We start from the raw sequence: 27,989 nt of genomic DNA, 5'->3' as shown, positions 1-27,989 counted from the left end.
TCTTTGAAAAAATATTACTTTGTTTTTGGAGGAAGACATTACTTGTTTCTTTTAAAAAAATATTATCATCAGATCCCCCTGCATATCCTTTTAACAAATGCAATTTTTAAAAAATGCATGAAATTATCCACATCTAAAAATATTTCTGATAGAGAATTTTGAGTTAATCATTCCGTGGCACAGAAGCCTATTGCACCTCTTTCCTCTTTAGAAGTTCACAAGCCCCTTGAAGAATTGAGACAATGATCCAAGGTACTTGACCCCAAAATTTTCAGTGCTACCTTAAGGGATAAATTGTCCTTTGGGACATGTACATGCATACATCTACCTTGACAACTATCTTTCAGCAGTCATTTTAAACTGTCATGATGAGGAACAGACTGCATTTGGGGATCATGCAATGATTATATCAAACTCCAAGGGCTTTTAAGTGCTATATTTTTTTAGTTTCTCAACTTGACATCAAATTGCTTCCAAAAATCCAGAAAGGCTGGACATTCAAGTACAAATGGCCACAGGCATGAAAAGACCCTCAGTGGTTTTCTCTTTGCACCAGCTGTTCTTTCTTTCCTGGGTTATGTAGTAATTACATCTCACCAAACCTGTAATCAGGAGACCAAAATGTTATCTGGATTTCCATTCTTGCAGCAGTGATGGCAGGCTACTTGAAAACCATGGTCACTAGGAATGCACGGGAGATGTCATCATGGAATCATCATGGAAGAGAAAAACCTTTCTATAAAACCAACCTTGAAGCTCCACTTATTGAAATGGTAAAGTTATTTTCTAATTTGAATGTATCCTCTGTTTATGCTACTCTTCTTCTATATGACAATTTCTCAAAGGAGTTGGTTGGCAACATGGATTGGTCAGTCAGTAAAATTTACCAGTGCCAGCAAAAAGAAAACTAATACCTGAAGAAATCCTATAATTTTGAAAGTTATTTTGTATATTAAACATTATTTAAAAAAACAAAAAAAAATTCCTAAAACAATATTTGCACTTGATCTTGGGGTACATCTGCCATTTAATGTAATACTTGTGAGCCAATAGATGTATGTTTTTAATAGTAATTAACAAATAATTTTTACTGGTTAAAACCCATTTGGCAATGTCAGGAGAATTCCTGGCCTCAAATTCCAAACAATGACTTCTTATATGATGATAGCTGATCACTTGAAGGGACCTTCAAGAACATGGAGTACAACTCACTCATTTTATAGATGGCAAGTCAAAATTCTGTGACTACCCCAGGCTTCCTGGGTAGCCACTGCCAAAAAAAATCCGAAAAAGCATAGCAAGGCTGGAATTTCTACCCCAAATCTAATATTTACTTCACGGTAATACCTAAAAGTTTCTTGTAACCACAAGGCTCATGTCCCTTCTTTCATCTCACCTAAAGAGACGCTCCTCAGGCCTTCTTGGTCCAGCATCCATGGTGCTTCCCTTTGCTCAAAATAAGAGACCACATCTTCTCTGGGAACTGGAAGCCCTGGGCATGGAAAGCAGTTAGGCATGAAGAAGCTTGAAATTTACTTCTCCTCAGGGAAAAGGGCGAGGAACCAGAACTCTTCCATTTTGAGATTCACTCCATTACATTGAAAAATATGAGTCTATGGTCACCCATTAGTATGTGTAATGCTAGTAACCCACATCATCCTGTTGTACAACCTGTTCTAAGAAAAAGCCAAATGCTCTCCCCTCCATCTCCTATCCTGTTAGACTCCATTGCAGCAGAAACTTCCAACCCCATACTTGAATAAAAAAAATTATTGGGCCTGAGCAGCCTCAAGCCAGATCAAAAGGGACCTTGGTCTGGATACCCATTCTTCATAAATGGACAGACTCATTCCTTAATTTCTCTTATCTTGGACCGCTAGATGGCACAGTGGATAGAGCACCAGCTCTGAAATCAGGAGGACCTAAGTTCAAATCTGGTCTCAGACACTTAACATTACCTAGCTATGTGACCCTGGGCAAGTCACTTAACCCCAAGTGCCTCAGCAAAAAAATAAAGTGTGTCAATTTCTTTTATCTAGAAATTAAAGGGATCTAGGTGTTCAGAGGAGAGAGATATGGGTATAGAGTCAGGTGTACTTAAGTTTAAATGAAGCTATGGATAATTACTAGCTGCATACCCCTTGGTAAGTAAATTAAACTTTTTACCTCAGTTTGCTCACCTCTCAATGGAGGATAAAAATGTCACCTAACTTGGAAGGTTAATATATTAAATTGACATAATATTTTGCTTTATCTTTACCCAGATGCAAATAGCAACTTTCTTCATTTGTTCTTTACTTTTAATGTGAGTACTTAGACTAGTGAAAATAACATCTTTGCTGGAAGTTGTTCTTACACAATATGGCACAGCACTTGGCAAAGTATGGCTGAAAAGAAATACTTATTCCCTCCCATTCCTTTCCCATTCCAAATTCCACTGCTGGAATTTGAGCAACAGGAAGGAAAATTAAGGCCAAACTTCATGTACCCAGGGCAACTAGGTGCTAGGGGCTACAAAGTGATAGCTGTAAAAAGAAGAATATTCCAAATACTAGAACCATCCCAGAGAGAAATGGGTTATAAGGAAAAGCTGCCTGAGCCATTTTCAGAGCTTTGGCAGACAAATTAATGTCCAGGTAGAGGTTTGCCTTCTAACTTCTGAGATGTGTTCCATATTTGAGATGTTTCCATAGTGATTTGATCTTTGACTTAAAGTTCCCTAGAATTGGTAAAAGACAGTGTCAGGAGCAACAAGAGGCACTCTCAAGTTTCTACCATACAATTTAAAGACATGAAGGAGGAGCCTGTTGCATGGACACAGCAGAGCAGCATTTTCCCTTTTCTAAGTGATACCCCTGTCAAACCCTGCACTCTAGGGAATGAAGATATGCCCTTTGATTGCAGATTCAGAATTACCAGGGGAAATGTCCTTACCCAGGGACAGCAGGTTCCGGGCATTCTCCAACATGACCCCTTTGTACAAATCCTTCTGAGGAGGGTCCAAGAGGCCCCACTCCTCCTGGGTAAAGTCCACTGCCACATCCTTGAATGTCACCCACTCCTAAAGCACCAAAAGTCATAAGATATAGAGCTGAAAGACACTTCAGAACTAAAGCATCCAATTCTCCTCAATTTATAGCAGGAAACTGAAACACAGAGAAGGGATTTGCTGAAAGGTCACACCATTTTTGAGTGTCAGAGGCATAAAATTGAGGTAAGAAGCCAACAAATGGACCACAGAGAGGAGAGAATGGCGAGATCTGAGAATACCCTGATACTTGGGGCAGGTCATTATATTTCCAACCTGCTACATGTACAACATGTGTTTGGCCAATGTAGTGGATTCTGAGGATTTTCTGTTTGATTTTCTTCCACTTCTACCATAAGCATAGAATTTACTTTATCTGACATTCTGATATTTATTCTCCATTGTGCTCGATCCTGTATGTAAAATTGCTGTTCCATTTTTCATCATACTAATTTCTTCTTTAAAATGTATGATTTATGGTCTGATGTGGACTTAAAAGTTGACTCTCTCCCTATATCAGGAAAAACTCAACCTGATGTTATCAGACACAACCAAGTCCCTGACCATCCTATTTGCATACAGTGATTGTGGGAATGGAACTCTTCATCAACTTGCATTGTCTATCCCTCAAACCTTGGGCTTAAACCTTAAGCTCTTAAACCACCTTTGAGATATTAATTAGCATGTTTAGATCTAAGACCTGGTCTGCCAAGGGCATGCCATGTGACTCTTCTTTGATTTCTCCTTCTGAATTACCAAATTCTAGTCTGGTAGTTTCCCCCTTTCCCCCCCAAACTCCTAGAGGTCTAAAAGATATAGCCATGATGAAGATCTTTGTTAAGTCATTTTCAAGATAAAGTCCACAATGAGGTATTCTCTGTCTCACTCTTCATAGTGTCTTACCTTTAATCATGTCTTTGAACTTACTTTAGGTAATTGGTTAGTTGCTAAACTTTTTATGTATCTAGTATGCCAGTCAATATAATATTCAGGCACATACTTTAATGGATTCTTCCAAATTATTTTCCTTGGTAATCCATTGCTCTCCCAATTCTATTTCACATTTTCCATACCTGGTCCTTATTTTAACTCATCATTTTGTCTTTAACCTTTTCTAAATAAACCTACTTTATGGCAAAGAGAATGGCCATTGTGAATTCGTCACCTGTCTATTTCTAACTAGGAATTGCTACCCTGACCTCATCAAGGTCTATGAGTAATCCACATTTCACATTTCATTTTCTTTATTCTGCTTCTTCATTTCTGAACAATTGAGGAATTCATTGCTCTTTAGCACTTTTTAAGATTCCCAAGATGCTCCAGCTTTCCTTTTCTCTAGAGTCCTTTGAGTCCCTTCTTCGTTAGTATAGGTTTCCACCAAACAAAGGTACCCCTTTTACAGATGGATAACAGAGATACAGATCTCTGATTCCTTACCTCCTCAAGAGAAGCTATTCCAAACCTCTGTCCTTCATAAACACCCTACAACCCCCTTTAACAATATGAGGTGGGGCTAATGAATTCCCAATCTGCTTTGAAGGAGAAAGCTCACCTACCTCCTCATTACTAACTAGCTCTACTTCTTTGGGATTTTTCTGACTGAGCTCTCCACTCTGCTTTTGAATTGAGGGTCTCCTTCCCACCCAGACCCCTTTCCAATTTTCTGGGATCTGTGGTCTTCTTTTGTGAATTGCCAAGTTAAAGAAATAGAAAATTAAACCTCTTCCCAAAGAAAATAAAAGAAAATAGGCAGGGAAGGAAAATGCACAAAAGTGAAGGGCAGCCTGTGGGAAGTGAAGTGACCTACAATTAATATTCAAAGAAAATCTGCCTGTTGCTGAAGGCAAGCATACTGGAAGAAAAGACAGCATGCCCATGGACTTTGACTCTAAGGATGACAAGTTCCCCAGAAAGACACAACTGGTTAAAAAAAAAAAAAATGGATCCAGCCCAGATGGCACAGTGAATAGAGCACCAACCCTGAAGTCAGGAGGACTTCAGTTCAAATCTGGCCTCAGACACTTAACACTTCCTAACTGCATGACCCCAGGCAAGCAACTTAACCTCAACTGCCTCAGCAAAAAACAAAACAAAACAAAACAAAACAAAAACAAAAAATGGACCAAATCATGAAGGAAATTCTGGCAGAAAAAATGAAATGTCAGTGGAAAGAATTCACAGATCACCCACAAAGAAACCAAATCCAGAAACCAAAAACAAAACCTAGGGCTGCAAACTGCCAGGCTGGCAATGGTCATTTTCAACAATTCAATTCAGAAGGAAAAAGTCTTATAAGCAATGAGATAGACCTTCTCATACAATGGAACTAACTGAATTTGAAATAGCGGAAGACAAATGCAAACCAAGGTGATAAGGGGAAAGAATGGAAGAATGGGTTCCAGAGAGCAATGGAGCTGAGGGTACAGTCCAGGATGACTATGCTGAAGATGGGAGCTGAAGGAAGAATAAGGAACAAAAAGTAAATATTCCATAGTAAAGGGGAGTCTAACATCCAGTAAAGGGGACATAGAAGGGGTCAGATAGTAAAAGAAAGGTATGTCCTAAAAACTTAGAGAAGAGAGAATCTTGGAGGGGAGAGTCATCAATAGTGTGAAAGGCTGAAGCACAAGCAAGAAAAATGGGAACTGAGGAGATGAGCTCCATGGATTTGGAAAGAAAAGAGCATCTGGGGAGTGGGGGAGGAAGGTGGAAAGGCTGAAAAGATCCAGAAAGGAAGGAGGCCTGAAGAGGTTCCACTGATGAATATTCTTAGAGGAGATAAGGGATTTCACCTCAGACTTCGGTGTTTGGGGCCTGAAAAGCCAGGATGGAGATTTCTAGGAGAATGTGGAAGAAAGGTAAAGGAACAAGAGAGGGCAAATATCAGGAAGAAATCTTCCCAGCTATGGAGCCAATTTCTCCCTGACACCTGCTGTGATACACGATATTCTGAAAGGAAGGAACCATGGGAAAGAGGAATCTGTGGGGTTGGTGTAGAGCCAATGGCAGAAAGCATCTAGAAGGCAAAGCTCAGAATGGATATCTTGGAGGCTATTGATTTTATGAAGCGTCCAGAGCAAAGAGAAAGAATAGAGAAGTAGGAGAGCTATGATCCAGAGAATGAGAAAATAGGCAAAACAGAAAAGGAAGATGGACAATAAGGGGAAAGGAGAGAAATCCTCCTTGGAAAGGGGAAGAAAAATGGAAGAAATTAAAAAACTAATGACCAGGACAAGTTGAAGGGCAAGAGAGAAAGAGAAACTATAAGAGAATTAAAGGGAAAAAGGAAGATGAAAAAATATATAATGAGATGAAAGCAGAAGAGATAAACAAATGTCTAAACAAACTTAAGGTAAAAGATTTATGGTATCTTTTAAATGGCGAAATAGAGGAATATGCACATTTTCTTTGTCACATGTGGAACTTCTACAAAAATTAACCGCTCAGATACAGAGATACTGCAATGTAAAAAGGTAGAAATAATTCATATATCCTTTCATTCCCTAATGAAATAAAAATGGAAATTGGTAATGATTCAGGGATCATCAACAAAAGATATAACCCTAAATGGAGATTTATCAATGACATGTTAAATAATAACTGAGTCAGAGAAGAGATCTCAGAAGTGCTATATTTGCAAAAGCAAGTGAGGATGACTAAACAATATCCCCAAATTTTTGGGATTCACCTAAAGTAGTGGGGGTGGGAGTGGAAAAGGGGGAACATAAAGTCTCACATTAAGCATTTTCAAAAAGAGAAGATTAACTAAATCTGGATTCTAAAAAAAGTAGAAACACAAATGAATAAACCAAAAATAAGTATAAATGAGAAGATACTAACTTGTAAATTAAAAAATTACAATGATAAATGGTGTCTTTAAAATGACAAATAATAGTCAATCTGATCAAAAAGAGCAGAAAAAAGTCAATAAAACATGAGATTTGTTTTGTTTTGTTTTTTTCTCTTGAAAGGTGACAAAGCTATTCTAGGAGCAGACTTACATAATAAGTGTGCTTCCCTACAATCAGCATTGAGAGCCTGGGGACAAATTAGTGTAGTTGCCTGGCAATCTAAAAGCCCAAAAGGCTGTCCTTGTGAAATCACAGTCCATCGGACATGACAGATTTCCCAAGATGCTACAATACCATATCCAGCTCTATTGACCAGATGAGCTTCTACATGGAACCAAAATCAGCCTTATCTACTCAAGCTTAAGAACACTGGCAACTTTACAGAATCCCTGTTAATGCTATAATGAAATACATCTCCTTTAATTTGTAGCATGTCCTAGGAGTATCTGATTTTTGCTTGAGTCATTTCGATCCATTACATTCTTCTACACAAAGTTAGAACCTGCTCCAGCCCACAGCAGAGTCACATACTGAAGTAACTGTCTGAAGTACATGGCACATAATCCTGGCTCTGCCAGGCTTTCTTTTCTCCCTGTTGCTCTCATGGTCTCATTGCATTGCATTCTCCATAGAAGAGCCCAAATTACACCACCAGAAAACCAGCTTGTTTAGTAAATGTGGTAGAATGCCAATAGTGTCCTTTACACAGAAGAGATCAATCTCTGTGCCAGGCAGGGCTTAGAAGCACCAGAGCAGCAGGATGGCCCAGAACTCTTGGTCTTAGAACTCCTTGGCTGGCTACTGGGCCTGTCAAAACACTTATTAATTTGACCCAAAAATGGTAAAGGGGAGAGTTTCAGAGAGACCTGGGAAGGCTTGGGTGACCTGAGCACAACCAGGAGGCCAGTTTCTGCTCTGGGGACAGCACTGAAAAAGCCAAGAGCTGGGGAAGCCTTCAGGGGTCTGCTCCCAGACCTGTCGGGACAAGACTCGAATCTGAAGGGTTTTCCCGGCTCTTCAATTGCTATAAGGGAGAGCTTGGCCACAAGAAAAAGAAGGAGAGAAGCTCTTTGTGAGTGTGTGTATGTACCACTGAGACACCAAAGACATGAGCCCTAGGTAATTAAAAGTAATGAGGGAAATGGTAACTCTTGTGTGTCAGCTATAAGGAGATGGAACTTAAAAGCAAATAGGGAGGGGACAATTTAGGCTGGGGAGGGGGGAGGGTCCTTACTGCTCAAGATACTGAGGGCCCAATGAGTCTGTTTAAAACACAGGAGAGCAGAGGAGTGTTGTTCCTACTGTGTTGCACCACATGCCCATTTTGATAAAGAAATGATCCACACATGAGACATTGCCAGCTTCACAGCCCAACCTCCATGTCCATGGCAATGGCTGTGACTGCTGATGGTCAGGTCTGGGGATGGACTGCACGGACTGCACTCACCTGAGGAGGAGGTCCGAGGTTCCCAGAGCCCATTCCCTCTGGCTCCAGGATGCCTGTGGAGGTAGCAAAGCAACCAAAGTGACTCCATGTTGTCAAGTTCCCACAAATGAAGCAACAGCCAAAACTTTTATTAGCAGTAGTCACAGATAACCATGGGAGGTTTTCATTCTCAGCCTTTCTGACAGCCCCCAGGAGAGTCCCTCCCTTCTTCACCTCTATCTTCCTCTTGCCACAATCTTCGTCCCGGGCTGATTGCCTTTGTGCTTCATCATCCTCTGGGTGATTGCTCTTTGGGACCCTTATGATAAAACCAGTCTATTCCCTCCAAGTTTGGTGTCTGCATTTGACCTAATACTTGCTTGGGCCAGGCCTGGTTCCCCTGAAGACTGACGTGGAGGGGGAGAGCCATCCCAGAAAGGAAAAGGGGTTTCTATAGGCAGGAAGCAAGCTTACTGGGGGTGAGACCGCAACAGGGAGTTTCAAAGGCCCTGGCTCTGCCCTCAGGGGAAAGAAGCCACACTACAAAAGGATGCAGGCAGCATGGAGGAGCAGGATTGGAAATGAAGGTGGGTCTGAACAGAAAAACCCATCCCCTCCCTCTCTTACTGCTCTTCTCCCTCCTCTCCCCATCCTCCTACAGAGACCCCAAGGGTACAAGGGGCTTGGGACCCCAGTGAGAGCTTCAATGGTTCTTGAATCAGGATTTTCCTTCTACGTGGTTCTCTGCCCTCCCTCTCCTCTCCTCAACTAACACACACATAATTCTTGACAATATACTGACTGCTTGATGTATGTGGAGGGAAGCCAGGGAAGGTGGGGCTGGGGAGAGTCCTGGTTTGGAGCCACCAGGAATGACCATGGAAAAGTTAAGACAAGAAGACAAAACCCAAGCGTGGGTTTGAGCCCTCAAGGTTCTGAAAGAAGAGGAGCTGGGAAGCAGGTCTGGGGAGCAGGGCTACAGTCTGGGAGGTAAGACAGACCAATATAGATCATGACAGGGAAACTGAGAATGAAATATTGGAGTAACAGAAGTGCAGGGGACAGCTGAACTTGAGAAAGCAGGAAGTCTGAGTCCTGAGGGCTGACCAGGACCTGGGGTGGGGAACTCTGGCCCAAGCCCATATGACTCCAAAGTCACTAAAGGGAAAGTGGAGACCGCGAGTCACAAGCCTGAGACCTGATGGGAAGGAGCCCAAGGGCCACATATTCCGTTAAGTGGGGGGCAGGAAAGAACTTTGGTGAATGTGTCCAAGTTGGGGTCCTGGGGATAGGAAGGCAGGACTCAAGGATCTTTAAAGGGAGGGAGGTCCGAAGGAGGATCTGAACCTCTAGGCAAGAGGTGGGAGCAGGGAGAGGGAACCTCTGGGTCCTGATCAGAAGGCTGAAATCAGGACTGCCGGATTCCTGTGGGCAAAGTCGGAAGTCCGGGAGGTAAATCGGGGCAGGGGGAGCCCGGAAGTTGGGGAAGTGGCTGGGAGCCTGGAAAACATTTAGGGGTGGGAAGCTCATCCAAGAGGAAGGCATGGTAGAAGGGGATGCTTTTGGTCGACCAGGAGGACACTCATCACAAGGTCAGAGGGGAAAGAGGGGACCCGATGGCCAAGGCAGCCAACAGGCTGGGGGATGATGGCTCAGACCTACCTGCGAACTGCAAGCACAGGTCTGTCTGCCAGAAGACAAAGGGACAGTAGGTCCTACGAAAAGAAGGAGAGATTGATCTGCACGGAAGAGAGACGGATCTCAGCGCAAAGACTTCCTGCTTCCCTCCAATACAGTCTGGGAGGGTCTTCCCAGTCCCAAAAGTCCGGCCCAGTCCATCCTCCAGGATGGTTGAGCTCTTTCCTCCAATCACAACAGGAGCTAGGACTTGACTCTCACCGCTCCTCCCACATAAGTCCTGACCCTCCCTCCCATCACACAAAGATCCCTCTTCTGCCCTAAACTCCTCCCAGGGCTCCAATCTCCACCCCGGAATTTACACTCCACCTGGACACCCACAGGCTGGTCCTCTCTGACAGCTCCTCCTCCCCTACGCCTCCACCAGCTCCTTCCCTTCCTGATTCCCCTCCTGAGCAGAAAGACTAAGGCAAAACGAGGGATCCTCTACTCGGAGAAACTGGAAGCAAACGGCTCTTGGGAAGATGGGAATGCTGGACACTCTTTGTAGCTGTAAATCCAGACTGGATTGTCCTGGGTCTTTGTGATCTTTCACCCTCTACTAGCAGGCCAGACCTTAAGGCACAATAACTTAAAATGTAGCATTAAAGCAATAAGAGCAAGTGTAAAGAATTAAAGGTAATTAGGGTTAGGGTTAGACCTAATCAGAGGCGGGGGGCGGGGGGCGGGGGAAGCGGAGCTCTCAGACACGACCAGCCTGTGGGTGACTGGCCTTTAAGCTCTCGGGAGCAGGAGGACCCTCCAGAGTGGGTTGGGGAAAGTCAGAGGTCTTGGAGCTGCGATCTCCCTGCCTGTCCTTTCTTTGGTCGTCCTCCCTTCCCAGGGAGCTCCGATCGCTTTGTCTTCTGGAAGCCAGAACCCTGCTTGCAGCTCCCAGGTAGGTCGGGGCCGGCTTTCCCCACACTTGTGGACTTCCGCGCGGTGTCCCGCCCTCTGGGTCTCCTCCTCCTCCTCTGATCTCGTGGAGAGCGTCCTCCAGGTCTATCGGGAGCGCCCCCCTTAAGCCTTGCTACTGAATGAGCTCCCCTTACCCAACCTCCTGGCTTCCCCTGCCCAGATTTACCTCCTAGACTTGAGCCTTTGCCCCTAGGATTCCGGGAGTCCTGATTTCAGCCTTCTGATCAGGACCCAGGGGCCCCGTCTCCTGTCCCCACCTCTTGCTTAGAGATTCAGATTCTCCTTCAGCCTCAATCTCTTTAGGGATCCTGGAGTCCCGCCCTCTTACTCCCAGTAGCCCACCTTAGATCCTTTAACCAAAGATCTTTCCTGCTCCCCCTTTACTGAACCGGTGGCTCTTGGGCTGCTTCCCATCCTCTGGCTTGTGTCTCCCTGTCTGCACTTTTTCTTTAGGGACTCCAAGCCCAGGCTCCCTGGGTACAGGGAGCACGTCCTCCTCAGCTCTTTCCTAGGCTCAGCTGTCCTCTTGGAGCTCTTCTTTCTCTCTAGTGGCCTTGACCTCCCTTCCCAGACCTCTATTGGTCTGTCTTGCTTCCCAGACCCTACCCCTTTGTTTCTTGCCCCTCTTCTCTCTGAACCCTCAGAGCTCAATCCTAGACTGGATTTTGTCTGGACTTTCTAGGTGACCCCAGGCTATCTCATGTTCGGAAAAGCTCCTCAGGCCTTCTGGTTCCCAGAGATGTGATCTCTTATTTTGAGGAAAGGTAAGTATCATGGTTGCTGGACCAAGAAGGCCTGAGGAGCTGCCCTCCAGGTAAGGTGAAAGCAGGCACATGAGAGTTGGGATTACACAAGGTTGAGGTGTTGTCATGAAGTACATGCCAGGTGCAGGGAAGAAAGATCTGCCTTAGAATTCTTTTTCAGATATTTCATGGCAGTGGTAAACTGAGCTTTTCACTGAATCTCCATTTTCCCATCTAAAAAATAAGGTAGTTGCATTGCGTGATCTTTTAGCTCCCTTTTAGTGATCATCTGTGATCATTGTTTGTAATTGGGAGACATAAAAGTCTCTTCAAAGTACCAAAAGGGATTAGCTATGGAAGATGAACTCTTTCTAGTCGACAAACATAAGACAAACATAAGACAAACATTCAGGCCCTGTACTAAGCACCAGGAACATAACGAGATATGAAGGACATCCTTTGCTCTCATGGAGATCACAGTTTGGTAGGGCAGACAATATACCAACACCTATGTAAAAACCCATTTTGAACTGGATAAATTGGAACTAAATTTAGTGCCTCACTAATCAGTAAGGATAATAATAGTTTAAGAAGAACAGAATTGAGGAAGAAATAGTCAAAATCTAATAAAAGAAATAGCATTTACACTGCACCTCTTATGTATCATCCTCTGTATAAATATTGTGAAAATCAGCCATTACTAAGCAGTCAAGAGGCCTTGCAATTTCTAGCTACAAAATTTTCCATGGTTGCTTCCATTCTGCCAACCTGGAAGGACATCTTTTTTTGTTGTTGTTGTTCAGTTTAACGAACTTGTATTAACCACCTGCTCTATACAAGAAGTTTCTTTTTAAAATTTTATTTTATTTTAATACTGTATTATTTTTCCCAATTACATGTAAAAATGGTCTTTAACATTCCTTTTTGTACAATTTTGAGTTTCAATTTTATTTCTCCTCCACTCCTTTACCTTTGCCTTTCTCAAGCTATCAAGCAATCTGATATAGGTTATATGTTTGGTAAATGGTCAAAGAATATGAACAGATAATTTTACATTCACTTTTAAACATATTTCTATATGTCTTATGTTGGAAAAGGAAAATCTGAACAAAAGGGGAAAACCACAGCAAAGGAAAAAAGAGTAAAAATAGTATGCTTTAATCCACATTCAGTCTCCATAGTTCTTTTTCTGGAGGCAGATGGCATTTTCAATCCAAAGTTCATTGAAATTGTCTTTGGTCATTTTATTGCTGAGAAGAGCTAAGTCCATCATAATTGATGTTTTAATTTTGCTGTTGCTATGTACACTTGTTTTCCTGGTTCTGCTCACTTCATTCAGCATCAATTCTTTTAAGGCTTCGCGGGCCTTTCTGGAATTGACCTGTTCGTCATTTTCTATAGAACAACAGTATTTAATTATATTCATATACCATAACTTAGGCCTTCCCCATTTGATGGTCATCCACTCTTTTTTTCATTCCTTGCCAGTATAAAAAGAGCTGCTACCCACATTTTTGCACAAATTTGTCCTTTTCCCTCTTTTATGATCTCTTTGGGATACAGAATTAGTAAAGACACTGCTGGATCAAAAAGTCTGGACAGTTTTATACCCCTTTGGGCACAGTTCCAAATTGTTCTCCAGAATCAGTTCACAACTCCACCAATAATGCATTAGTATCCCAGATTTCCCACATCCTTTCCAACATCTATTATTTTTTTCCTGTCATCTTAGCCAAGAGTTGCATTAATTTACATTTCTCAAGTCAATAGTGATTTAGAGCATTTTTTTTTTTTATTTAATAGCCTTTTATTTACAGGATATATACATGGGTAACTTTACAGCATTAACAATTGCCAAACCTCTTGTTCCAATTTTTCACCGATTTAGAGCATTTTTAAAGAAATAAATCTAGAAATGGCTCAAATTTCTTTGTCTGAAAATTGTTCAAGTCCTTTGATCATTTATGAATTGGGGAATGGCTTGAATTCTTATAAATTTCAATCAGTCCTCTATAGATTTTAGAAATAAGGCAGTTAGTAGAAAAGCTGGCTGCAAAAAATTTCCCCAGCTTTCTGCTTCCCTTGTAATCTTGGCTGCATTGGTTTTATTTGTGCAAAAACATTTTAGTTTAATGCAATCAAAATTATTCAATTGCCTTTCATAAGGTTCTTTAGTTCCTCTTTGGTCACAAATTCCTCCTTTTTCCGCAGATCTGAGAAGTAGACTATTGGAGTCCAGCTCCTGTCGTGAGATAAAGGGTGTAACTACCTAGGCCAGGTGGAGAAGTCTGGATTATGGACTCTTCAAAGTTTATTAATTAGAGACAAATATATATACCTCAGATGCTCATAGACTTGTTACAAAGTATACTCTTTGAAGTTCCTATAGTTTTCTCTAACAAACAAGATCTACTGAGATGTAAATGATTAAGATGTGGATCTTGGTTAATTAGACAGAGATGCAAATGGTTGAGATAGGGTAAAGTTTATCATACCATTGTATGGTGTATCTTTCTCCTAAAATGCCTTTAGTCTCTATTGTAGGCTCTTTTTCCTATTCTAAATTCAAAAGTTTGCTTTTAATTCAGGGTAGTGTTTGCATTTTGCTTCAATCACTAGATTATTAATTTATTATATTGACAAGCAGTCTCTGCTATTTCAATAAAAGAGTTTTGGTGAGCCAAGTTACTATAAGATTTAAGACCTGAAATAGATTCTTACCTCTTGGCCCTCTACAATAGACTATCTCTCTTTCACCTAATTTGCTTATAGCATTGCTCTTTTATTATTATTATTATTATTATTATTATTATTATTATAGCTTTTTATTTACAAGATATATGCATGGGTAATTTTTCAGCATTGACTCTTAGCATCCCTCTTTATGACTAAATCATGAACCTATTTTGACATTATCTTGGCAGCAGGAGTTAGATGTTGGTGAATGCCTAGTTTCTGCCATACTATTTTCAAGTTTTCCCAGCAATTTTTGTCAAATAGTGAGTTCCTATTCCAGAAGCTAGAGTCTTTGGTTTATTAAAACTAGATTGCTGTAATCACTGACTATTGTGACTTGTGAATCTAACCTATTCCACTGATCACTAGTCTTATTTCTTACCCACTCGCAAATGATTGTGATGATCCCTTAGGTCTGGCTATCTTCCTTTGCTTTTTTCCCCATTAATTTCCTTTAAGTTATTGATGTTTTGTTCTTCCAAATGAATATTGCTATTATTTTTTCTGGTTCTATAAAGTAATTTCTTGATAGGTCAATTGGTATGGCACTGTATTCAGTAGATTATTTTAGGCAGAATTGTCATTTTTATTATATTAGCTTGGCCTACCCATGAGTACTTGATATCTTCCAATTGTTAAGATCTAACCTTATTTGTGTGGAAAGTGGTTTATAATTGTGTTCATATAGTTCCTGGCTTTCTCTTGACAGGCAGACTCCTAAATATCTTAAAATATTTATACTTATTTTCAATGGCATTTCTCTTTCTATCTCTTCCTTCTGGGCTTTGTTGGTAAAATATAAACATGATGATGATTTATGTGGGTTTATTTTATATGCTGCAACTCTGCTAAAGTTGTTAACTGTGTCTATTACCTTTTTAGTTGATTCTCTAGGATTCTGTAAATATACCATTGTATCATCTGCAAAGACTGATATAATCACTTCAATTCCTTTTTGTTCTCTTATTGCAAAAGCCAACATTTGCAGCACAAACTGTAGTGTACATGTGGTACAATGTAGTACAATGTTGAATGATAGTGGTGATAAGGGTCAATCTTGATTCATCTCTGATTTTATTGATAATTTTTGTGAATCTCCCATACTTGTGAACTCCAATGTGTGCGCTAATGTGTGAATTCTTAAAGGTGCAAACACAAGCATTGTTTCTATCAATATTAGTGACTTAACACCTTGTAAGGATTTGCTCTAATATGTGAACCAATAAGCATTGTATCAATTCCATTGAGTTAACACTAGGATTCTAACATCTCCCTTGAGTAATCACCTTGTTTCAAGTTCTGGCTCATAACAGATAACATTTCTAGCTTATCTCCAGTGTAGTGCTTGTTGATGGTTTTAAATAGATCATTTTCAATAGATCATTTTAGGAAAATTTAATAGGAATGGGTGTTGCATTTTGTCAAATGCTTTTTCTGCATCTGTTGAGCTATTGACATGATTTCTGTTGGTTTGGTTATTAATATGGTCAACTATGTTGATAATTTTCCTGATATTGATTCCTGCATTCCTGACATAGATCCCACTTGGTCATAATGTATTATCTTGGTTATAAGTTGCTGTACTCTCTTTGATAATATTCTATTTAAAATTTTTAATTATATTCATTAGGGAAATTGGTCTGTAATTTTCTTTCTCTGTTTTAGCCTTTCTTGATTTAGCTATCAGTGTCATACTGTGTTATAGAATGAATATGGTGGGAGTCTTTTCCCTCCTATTTTTTCCAAATAGTTTACATAGTATTGGAATTGATTGTTCTTTAAATGTCTGGTAGAATTCACTTATAAACCCATCTAGCCCCTCCAGATTTTTTTCTTAGATAATCCATTAATGGCCTATTAAATTTCTTCTGAAATGGGATTCTGGGGAGGATTCTGGGAAGGTAGGGTATAGGATGGCAAATTTCAAACTCTCCAGATTTCCACCACAAATAGAACAAATTTCCTCCTCAGGAGGAACATAGACTAGAGAAAAATCAAGGAGACTTGGGTCAGGATAGAAGTCCTCCAGGTACATCCCAAGTATATCTATCTGCAGAAAGTGCCCATGCTGGGGATTAACCCATGTGAAGTGCAAACACTTTCAGGCTAGCTCTGCAGAAACATCAAGTGGGGAGCTCTGGGGTTAGTGGAGTTTGGCTGGAGCTAAAGCAGGAACCACAGAAACTTTCATCTCTGGAATAGCTTGAAGTATTGGGGATCTGAATCTGGGAAGACTGAGTGAACCTCCGCTGATTAGGATTTCCAGAGCTAGTTGTGTTGCATAAACTCTGCTTTGGGTGAGAAGAAGCCAGCACACCAGATGCTGGTTATGGACATTTGCAGAAAGGTGGAGTTTTTGGTTTGGAGTTTCAATCTGAGAGAAGAGATCAAGTAAGGCTGGAGGCAATATCCCTCCACCTCCCTCACAATTAGAGGCACTTAAACTAATCCTTATTTAAAAAAAAAAAATGGCTCAGGAAAGAAGAAACTTACTATGAGAACAGGTAAGAGCTGGGTTCATCTTCAGAGGAGGACAGGGAATTAAAAAAAAACAGCTTCTATGCCAAAGTATAACAAGAAATGGCGCGAATTTAGAAGTACAGCTGGGAGTGGCTCTGTTGTATCTTGGTGATTTTAAGAAAATGGGAAGAGGGGAAGAAGATCAGTTATCCAGTCTATGGAAAGAATATAAACAATACAGTGGTGAATGGAGAAACATTTTACTCACCAGTGAAAAGGAGTATAATTTTTGCTTAATATCTAACCCAGACTGACCTATTCTGTAGATGAGAGCTTAAGAATAAAGGACAAAAAGTAGATATTCCAAGTAAAGGGGAGTCTAAATTCCAGTAAGGAAGAGAGAGAAGATGGGGACAGATAGGAAGAAGGAATGCCAGGAAAGGATTGTGTCCTAAAAACTTAGAGAAGAGAGAATCGTGGAGGAGAGAGTGATTAATAATGTCAATGGCTGGATAACAGTCAAGAAAAACAGGAGATGAGCTCCATGGACTTGGAAAGAGAAGACCACCTGGGGAATAGGGGAGGAAGTTGGAGAGATTGAAAGATGGAGAATGAAGGCGGCCTGATGAACTTGAAGGAGTAGGAGAATATAGATACAGGGTTGAGGTTTCTAGGAGAATGTGGAAGAAAGATATAAAGATGCGCGAATTTAGGGTTAGGGTTAGGAGGCAGTGTTCCCAGGTTTGGAACCATGTTCTCCCTGAAACCTGCTGTGATACCCAGTATTCTGAAAGGAAGGAAAGAGGATTCTATAGGGTTGTCCTACAGCCAGTGGCAGAAAACATCTACAGGGCAAAACTCAGAATGGATACGTTGCAGGATTTGATTGTTTGAAGTATACAGGGAAAATAAAAAGACCAGAGGAGTAGAGGGCCTTTGAATCAGAGAATGAGAATCTAGTCAAAACAGAAAGAAAAGATGGATAAAGACAAGGAGAGAAATCCTCCTTGGAAATGGGAAGAAAAATGGATGAAATAAAAAAAAAAAAAAACTAATGAACAGGACAAGTTGAAGGGCAAGAGAGGAAGGGAAACTATAAGAGAACTAAAGGGGATAAGGACGGGGCGGGGGGGGGGGGAAAGAAATGTAGAATGAGATGAAAGCAAAAAAAGATGAACAAATAGCTAAAGAAATTGGAGGTAAAAGACTTATAGCATCTTCTGAATGGGACAAGAGAGGAATGTGCATATTTCTTTGCAACACATGGAAGTTCTAAAAAAATTAACCACTGAGAAAGAGCGAGAAACTGCACACAAATGTACACAGGTAGGAATAATTCATACATCATTTCATTGCCTAATGAAGTAAGAATGCAAATTGGCTCAGGGAACATCATGAAAGATACAAACCTAAATGGAGATTTACTTGTGACTTTCAGGGTACAAACTGAGATAAAATATTCTTAAATATGACCAACTCATGGACCTCAGAACAGGATCAGACCACTTTCACTGCAGACCTCTTTCCTGTCCCTGAGATGCTGTAATAAAAAAAATTACTCAGTATCCCCAAGAAAGCAGCAAACAGACCAGCCCAGACCTTTATCCCAGGAGTGCTGCAGAGCCCAGCTCTATCTTCAAGTCTGAACTCAGAAAGTCAGCCAGAATGGGCAAACTGACAAGCAAAACAGACCCTCCTTGTAAGAAGCAATATTGGTTTCTAAGATACTCAAGACATCAATGCAGAGGAGTGACTCCTGTCTCCAAGCACTAGAGGCAGTTTGTTTGGGCAAAAACCCAGGCAGAATTCTTGGAAAAGGAAGAGCAAGAATTATACATGTTTATGAATGCAATGAGAGATCTTGAAGGAAACCCCATAGAAAAGAAATAAGAGCAATGACAAAGAATCAAGGAATTCATAAAACCACACAACAAATTCTAAATATTTGTACAGACCAAATGGAAGCCACAAGGCAATGATAAATATAAAAACAAATTCAAGAGACTTGAAAAAAGAAGCAAATGTAAGTCATTAAAAACAAGTCACAGAAAAGAGAGCAAGGTAAAACTTGAGAATCAACTGACTATCAGAATGCCCTTAGACAGCTTATACGTAAGACTTCAAGAAATTGTTAAGATCCCTGCATATTTTCTAAAGAGAGCATAAAATAGAAATAAAGAAACCCCAGGTCACTTTGATGAGACAGGCCCTGGTTGTGTTTTTTTTTTTTTTTTTCAGGTATAAGGAGTTTATTTTCTTTCTCTTTTTTTTCATTAAAGCTTTTTATTTTCAAAATATATGCATGGATAATTTTCCATATTGACACTTGCATAGCCTTGTATTCCAAATTTCCCCCTCTTTTCCCCTAGATGGCAAGCAATCCAACATGTATAGATGTTAAAATATTTGTTAAATCCAATATATGTAAAACATATTTATACAATCATCTTGCTGCACAAGAAAAATCAGATCAAAAAGGAAAGAAAATGGGGGCAGCTAGGTGGTGCAGTGGATAGAGCATCAGTCCTGTAGTGAGTAGGACCTGAGTTCAAATTTGGTCTCAGACACTTAACACTTCTTAGCTGTGTGACCCCAAGCAAGTCACTTAACTCCAATTGCCTCAGGGGAAAAAAGGGAAAGAAAATTAATAAGAAAATAAAATGCAAACAACAACAAAAAGAGTGAGAACATTATGTTGTGATCCACAATCAGTTCCCACAATCCTTTCTCTGGGTGTAGCTGGCTCTCTTCATCACAAGATTCTTGAAAGTGGAACAGGCCTGAATTTTGCCTCACAAATGTGCTTTCAGTTGTTCTTATCATAACCTTGCACAGCCAAAAGAACATTCCTTTCCCAGATAAAAGCAACTGTCACAAACATCCTTGATCCCTTTCCAGTTTCAGGAGCCTTGGAAAAGTGCCAACATTTCCCAATATGCACAGCTAGCCCCTCCCATGACTAGCCTGTATGTTTTTATGTGAATAGTGCTCCTGATGGTCAAGAGAAAATTTCTTAGAATTCTTTCTATGATTGCCTCCAACCACATCAAGTTTCTAAGAGAGATCTCAGAATGAAAACTCCCAGGAACATCATAATCAAAATGCAGAGCTTCCAAGTGGCTGAGAAAAATCCTGCAAGCACCTGGAAAATCCAGTACATTTCAAGTACCAAGTCATCATCAGGACCAGAGACAAATGGACAACTATTATTAAGGAATAGAGAACTTGGAATAGGACAGGCTAGAAAGCAAAGGACATGATCTTATGAACAAGAGTCATTCATGAAACAAAACTGAATATAACACTAGGAGGGAAAAAGGACCTTTAATGAAAGTCCTTCCAAGCCTATAGATGGAGAAAACGTTAGAAGTTCAAACAGAGAAATACAAAAAAAAAAAAAAAAAAAAAAAAAAAAAAAAAAAAAAAAAAAAAAAAAAAAAAAAAAAAAAAAAAAAAAAAAAAAAAAAAAAAAAAAAAAAAAATTCAGGATGAACTAGCCTCAGGGACTCAAAATCAAAGGACAAAATCATTATATTCAAATATGATGAGATGACATGTGTCCCCTCTGATCCCTAGTAGGAGCTCACAGAGGAAATCAAAGTAAAGATGGGAGGGGTTCCATTATATCTTAAGGAGAAATTGGGAAGTGGTGGGTGGAGGGAAAGGAAGTTTGGGACATGTTATTTCAATTAAGGAAGATCCACAAGTACACATCTCTGAAAGAAAAAGGCAGTGGATGGGGATATCTGATACCTGGACCTCAGTCATCTAGTCCAAGGATGGAAGAAGACATACAACATAGAGATGAGTGGAGAAATACATTTTACTCGCCAGTGAAAAGGAGGGGAAGAAGAAAAAGAGGTGACATTGGAGAGAGGTTGGATTAAGGGAGGGATTAGTCCTAAGTAAAACAAATTCAAAGGATGTACAAGAATACATATTGTTCCTTTTGAGGTGTAAAAGGAATCTCATGGATTATGTGTGAATGGAGAATTGGCTGAATAAATAAATTCCATACATATAATAGAATACTATTCCATTGAACTCAAACGAGCAGAAAGACCAATCAAGATTTCAGAGGAACAAGTAGAATGAAACATGCTGTTTACTACTTAAAAATGGAAGACTGCTATAGACTGAGACAATTTTAGGACATAAACACTGCAATTTTTTCTTTTACTTGTATTCTCAATGGTGGGGAAGCAAGTGACAAAAGAAAAAGGTAGATCTTGACTGATAGAAATGTGTGTATAAAAAAAATAAAGGAAACCATTATATTACCCTCACCCCACCCTTCAAATTTTCCTGACTAATAACATGGGAATGACATGTACCTTTCAGAGTTTGTTGTAAGGATTAGGGGACATCTTGGCAAGGTGCTTAACTCGATGTCGTACGCTTAGTAGGTGCTTCATAATAAATGCTGGTTTTGTTCCTTTAGCCAGTCTTGAAATTAGATTGCCCACTTATGTGACAGCTGTCAAAAATTGCACTCTCCCCACTGAGTTTGTCAGCCTTGGTGAAAGGGCCACTATTTCCTGGAGTTCTGTCCTTCCCCTGCTATGTAATGAGGTCAGTTTTATTTATTTCCCTGAAAGGGGACAAAGCTATCAGGACCAAATTTACATAATGGGAAAGGCTCCATGTGGTTCCTTGCAAGCTGTACTCTGAGAGCCTCATGGAAAAATAGCGTGGCTGCTGGGGAATATAAAGTCCTACAAGGACCCTGTGAAATCAGGCTCCATCAGATATGACAGATGGCCCAAGATGGTACATTGCCGCACTCAGCTCTGCTGACCAGATGAGCTTCTACATGGAACCAAGCTTAAGAACACCGACATCTTTACTGAATGCCCCTTTAATGCTATAATTAAACAAATCCCTTAATTGAATATTGTCTTGAGTCATTTCCATCCATTATATTCTTCCAGGTAAAGGTAGAACTTGCTCTAGCCCACAGCAGAGTCGCATATTGAAGAAACTGTCTGAAGTACATGGCACACTACCCTGGCTCTGCCAAGGCTTCCTTTTCTCCCTGTTGCTCTCATGGTCTTTGCCAGGGCATGGCACTGTGCCTGGGGGAGCCCAAAGTACACTACCAGGAAGCCAGTTTCTTTAGTAACACGGTATGGGGTAGAATGCCGATAGCATTCAAAACAGGAGAGATCAATCTTGGTGCCAGGCAGGGCTTAGAATCACCAGAGTAGCAGAATGGCACCAGAATTCTTGGTAGAACTCCTTGCCCATCTTCTAGGGCCTGTCTAATGCTCCATCCAAGAAATGATAACTGGGAGAGTTTCAGATAGATCCGAGAAGGCTTGTGTGACCTGAGAAGCACCAGAAGGCCAGTTTCTGTTATCTAGATAAGGTGTTTGTTATTTGGGAAGAGAAGAAGCAGGGAAGGCAGAGAACAGTTGAAATGAGGTTGTGGATACTAGACCTTAAGGTCTTAGACTCCGTGGAGGTCCTGGGGAGCCCCATCTTGAGGCTAGAGGTTAAATTTCCCCTCTAATGTTGTCCATGACCCATGCCATCTTTGCTGAACCCCTTATGGGTGAGCCCATCATTGCATTCTGCCTGATGATGTCTTTCTCCTCATCCCTCCCCCATCCCAGGTGGGGTCTTTCCTCTTATCCCCTCACCATGCCTTCTGATGATCCTTCTCCTTGTACCTTCTTACCTCTTTAGGGGACTAAACACCTCTATGGATTCAGCCTGTCAGTCAGTAGAGTACTCCCACTTCATAAAGTAGACCTTTAATGGATTCTGCCATATTCCTTTCCTTGGTAATCCTATTGCTCTCCCAAATCTATGTCATAGTCCCCACTCTTGGTGACCATTGTACCCCTTCATTTGGTCTGCAACCTCTTCTCCTAAATAAACCTACCTTTTTGCCAAAGAAAAGGCCATTGTGAATTTTCCCCATGACCAAAGCCCAACATTTGGTACCTACAACAACCATGTTGTTGAGGTGGAAGGTCCAGGATGGTATCTTGGGTATGACAAAAGTTGTGGCTTTTGGAGTATCATGAATTATGTAGGATTCAAGCCCAATGCAATAGACAAACAAGAGCTATTGGACAAATCACTTTTGACCAACTAGCTGGTGAAGGTCAATATGGAGAGAATTCAGAACAGATTTATTATCCCATACCAATGTATGAGCAAATTTCTAAGGCTGCAATAAAAGCTTGGGGGTCCCTCCCAGGACAAAAAGATCGAGGGGAAGCCTTCACAAAAATAGAGCAAGGTCCCAATGAACCTTTTGCAGATTTTGTGGGACGTTTGCAAACAGCTGTCATAAGAACCATTGGAGATAATGCAGCCACAGAAATAATGACCAGACATCTGGCTAAGGAAAATGCCAATGAGGTTTGCAAAAGAATTATATGGGGACTAGACAAAGATGCTTCTTTAGAGGAGATCATAAGACGCTGTGCCACAGTGGGCACAAATGCTTATTATACCCAAACTATGATGAACATGGGAAGACAGGGTCCCTCTTGGCAAGGGACTTCTAGAGAAACTTGTAGATGCTTTCAGTGTGGAAAAGTTGGACATTTGAGAGCCCAATGAGAGGACAGGGTGAGAGAATAAAACCCAAAACCCCATGTCCAAAATGCAACCGAGGCTTTCACTGAGCCTCAGCATGTAGATTGACCCAGAGAAATGACAGAGGGAGCCCAGCTCTAAGATATCATATAAAAGACAAATGGGGCATGATAGCAGCTGACGTTATACCCAGAGAATCTTTAGAAGGTCAGGACTCTGATGTGATCAATCAGCCTAAAAGTAATCACATGGCAGAAAGAGATTACAGTTGGGGAGAATACAGGCCTTTTAACCCAACAGGGCAATGACCAGTGCAAACAGCTCCAATGTAATTGCCAGATGATGAGGAGAAATCCCAAAAGTGGTAAATAGAAGGGAATTAGATAGGTTAACTGCCTGGGAGAGAGGGTTTGCTTGTATTTCTACAGATAGAGAAGGAATTAGATGGGTGTCAATGAGCCGTATTCGCTTTGTCCATCAGAGAGAAACAGAAAAAGAGAAAAACCTCAAAACAAAGGAGAAGATTTAAGAAACATCTGACACTGAAAGAGCATGATTGATTGACAATGAGACTAAAATCTTCAGGAATCATTGGATTCCCTAACACAAGATGAGACTGTTTCAGTTATTGAAAACCAGCAGGAATCATTGGATTCCTTGAGATGAAAAATTGTTGATGAGACTATTGCAGTACTTCAAAGCTTGCAGGAATTATTGGATTCCTGGCACGTGAACTAATGGACAATGGATTCCTTTTGGACTATTCCTAGGACTTATGGACATGTATAAATTCTCATGTTGATTGATGTTATTTATTACATTACTACTAGCCTGTGTTATATTGCTAAGTGCTTATGTAATTTATGTAATTATGTGTAATACCTCCCATGATGATATTATGTACACCTTGTTTCAAGTGAGCCCCTTCAGAAACCCGCTAATCTGATTTTATTTCCCATTTCCTTTGGTGTTTTTATCTCCCTTCTCGAAATGTCAGGGAGGGCGTGACCACCTTCTTTTTATGGTGTTTTCACTTCTTTTTTGAGCAGTCAGGGAAGGCATGATCACCTTATTTTGGGGGGTTCTCACCAACTTGAGAAGTCAGGGAGGACATGACCACCTATGTTCAAAATCAAAAGAAAGCGGGAGATGTTGGAATCCTTACAAAGTGTTAAGTCATTAGAATTGATAGAGACAATAATTACCTAATTTTTTTCTATTTTTTATTAATTTATTTATTTTTATTTATTTTAATAACTTTTTATTGACAGAAATAATTATCTAATTCAGCATGGTTCAGTATGATTGATCTGATCCTACAAGGAGATGTTATGGGCCAGAACTTGAAACAAGGGACTAAGTGGAATTGAGGAGACAATGTTTAAATCTGGTTTAGAATTGATTTAATCCTACAACAAATAATGGTTTCCCAGTTGTGGGGTCTTTTTCTTTAAAATAATAAGATGATGGTTCTCTCTGGGAGAAGGTTTCTTGGGGAGGTTTTCTGGAGGCAGCCTTAGTTTCAGTTAATCACTCCAAATACATCCAGGTGCTAAAAGTTCAGATCTTTTATTGTCTCCAACACAGCCTGGTTAGCTTTTTTAGAGGCCTCTCTGTTTCCTTGGTTCCAAGAGCTCTTGCAGCTTTGTCCTTTGCCTTTGCCTTCTTCAGCCTCCAGCCAGCACCAAGGTGAATCTGTCTTGCCTCCGAAAGAGGGCTTCTGGCTCTCAAGCTCCCAGAGTGCTCCGGTCTGTCCCAGAGTGCTCCTCTCCGACCCCTGGGAATGTTCCCAAGTAACTCTCTTGAAGCTCTAAGAGCTTCCTCTACATATATGATCTCTCAAAGGTTAACTCCTCCTCTGAGAGAATGGGATTATGGGTTATCTCCCAGAGTGCTCTCTGGCCTTAAGAACTTCAAGGGAGGTGTGAATTCAGATATCTCATACTAAAACCCTGAAATCTCCCAAACTGTGAACTCCAATGAGTAAAGGTGTGAACACAAGCATTGTTCTCAGTTCTACTTAGTACCTTGTTTCTTCTGGCCCATAACAGTTTGTAAAGATTCCAGTACCCAGTGATAAAATGTTTGGTGTGTACTCAGTGTACAGTATATAAGCAAGAAGCTCTCAGGGCCAAAGAGCACTCTGGGAGACACAGAAGCCTACTCTTGGAGGCAGAGACAAATTCATTCCATATTCTACCTTTGTGCCGGCTGGAGACATTTGGAGGGAGCTAGGGGCTGAAGCTCAAGACTTTGAAGGACACAATAAAAGATTGGATTTTAACTCCTGGATGTATTTGGGGTGATTATTATTCTGAACTGAAACTAAGGCTGCCTCTAGAAAACCTCTCCAAGAAACCTGCTCCCAGAGAGAACACCAAAGAAGAAAACCACACAGGGGACTCTTGTGCCACCACTCATGAGACCTCATTTAACTCCCTGCCGAATCCAAAGGGTTGCAGGGGAGCTCCATTTGACTCCCTGTACCCCGAACCTGCCACTAGACCTCATTTTCATCTGGGTACCCCAAATCTAAACTTCATCATTTTGGTTCACTCTAGACCTCATCAGTTATCACTATTTTATTTTTGCCTTATGTGGTCAGGAAGATGTGGGGCAGAAAATACTGACTTATTTCATTTTTCTTAATTCAAAAAAATTTTTTTAACAAGAAAAAATAGATTTCTCTCCCTTCCCTTTCTGCCATGCCATCCTACGGAGAAAGCAAGAAAAAATAACTCCCCACCACAAGAACATATGCATTCAAACTAAACAAAATTGCGTATTGGTCATATCTAAAGAATGTTTCCAATCTATACTCTGACTATCATGTCTGTGAAGAGGTAGACAGCATATCATCATGAGTCCTCATTGAATTGTTCTAAGTTCTTATGCAAATATACACAAATGTATATATATATATATATATATATTTCTGTTTGTGTGTGTGTACACGTACACATACACTTGTGTCAGCTAAGATCTACCTTCTTACTCTTTCACCTGTTTCCACAACTCCCTCTGAAAACACAAGTAAAACAAAATCCATTATGCACAATGAATTGTCAGTATATAAAGTCAAAAATCCCCCCCTTTCTATGTCCTGGAAAATCTTTCTCATTCTGTACCAGAGTCTTCATCTTTAAGTGGCAGGCAGCATGTTTTGTAATCATTGTTCTTCAGAAATCTTGGTCCTTATGCTAACCCGAATTCAGTGCAGCAGTACTCCAGTACATTTTGAGACCTTTTTTGTTCACCCATTTCCCCATTTTGGGTTAATCTCTCAGATTCCTTTTGCCAACTTAAAAAAAAAAGCAATCTATTTTTGTACAATCTTTGAATTTGTTTTACTTAAAACTAATACTTCCTTTAATTTTTCTTCCCTCTAATTTCTCTTCCCCTTTTTCTCTTCCTCTTCCTTTATAGTGATTAGTAAAATGTGTTTCTCCATTCATCTCTGTATTTTTTATATTCTTCTTTCCATAGACTTGATAACTGAGGTTCTTTCCCTCGTCCCATTTTTTTTTTAAATCACAAGATATAATGGAGCCACTCCCTGATTTATTTAACCTTAATTTCCTTTATAGTAACTTTTTGCCTTCTTCCCTTCCAGCTAGATTTAACTTGACAAGATTAGGACAGAGTAATTCTTATTAGATATCTTTAATTCTTACAGTTCCTCTTCATATTGCTTTATTTTTTTTTATAGCCTTTTATTTACAGGATATATGCACGGGTAACTTTACAGCATTAACAACTGCCAAACCTCTTGTTCCAATTTTTTACCTCTTACCCCCCCACCCCCTCCCCCAGATGACAGGATGACCAGTAGATGTTAAATACATTAAAATATAAATTAGATACACAATAAGTATACATGACCAAAACGTTATTTTGCTGTACAAAAAGAATCAGACTCTGAAATATTGTACAATTAGCTTGTGAAGGAAATAAAAAATGCAGGTGGGCATAAATATAGGGATTGGGAATTCAATGTAATGGTTTTTAGTCATTTCCCAGAGTTCTTTTTCTGGGCATAGCTGGTTCAGTTCATTACTGTTCCATTGGAAATGATTTGGTTGATCTCGTTGCTGAGGATGGCCTGGTCCATCAGAACTGGTCATCATATAGTATTGTTGTTGAAGTATAGAATGATCTGGTCCTGCTCATTTCACTCAGCATCAGTTCGTGTAAGTCTCTCCAGGCCTTTCTGAAATCATCCTGTTGGTCATTTCTTACAGAAGAGTAATATTCCATAATATTCATATACCACAATTTATTCAGCCATTCTCCAACGGATGGACATCCATTCAGTTTCCAGTTTTTAGCCACTACAAAAAGGGCTGCCACAAACATTCGTGCACATACAGGTCCCTTTCCCTTCTTTATAATCTCTTTGGGATATAATCCCAGTAGTAACACTGCTGGATCAAAGGGTATGCACAGTTTGATAACTTTTTGAGCATAGTTCCAAACTACTCTCCAAAATGGTTGGATTCATTCACAACTGCACCAACAATGCATCAATGTCCCAGTTTTCCCGCGTCCCCTCCAACAATCATCATTATTTTTTCCTGTCATCTTAGCCAATCTGACAG

General features: G+C 40.4%; 1 protein-coding gene across 1 annotated transcript; it reads right to left on the bottom strand.

The window, feature by feature from the left end:
* Positions 1–21: 21 nt before the first annotated feature.
* LOC111719572 (zinc finger protein 2-like) lies at positions 22–10,386 on the bottom strand. The gene is made up of 4 exons (XM_031949094.1): positions 9,968–10,386; positions 8,327–8,379; positions 2,935–3,061; positions 22–1,492 (listed from the first exon to the last, which is right to left on the bottom strand). Exons 2-4 carry the CDS (start codon positions 8,357–8,359, stop codon positions 1,374–1,376), a joined length of 279 nt encoding a protein of 92 aa, XP_031804954.1. The 5' UTR covers positions 8,360–8,379; positions 9,968–10,386; the 3' UTR covers positions 22–1,373.
* Positions 10,387–27,989: the final 17,603 nt, after the last annotated feature.

The sequence above is a fragment of the Sarcophilus harrisii genome, chromosome 1 (genome assembly GCF_902635505.1).
Source record: "Sarcophilus harrisii chromosome 1, mSarHar1.11, whole genome shotgun sequence".
Taxonomy (NCBI): Eukaryota; Metazoa; Chordata; class Mammalia; order Dasyuromorphia; family Dasyuridae; genus Sarcophilus; species Sarcophilus harrisii.
This window is presented reverse-complemented; position numbering and strand designations above follow the sequence as displayed.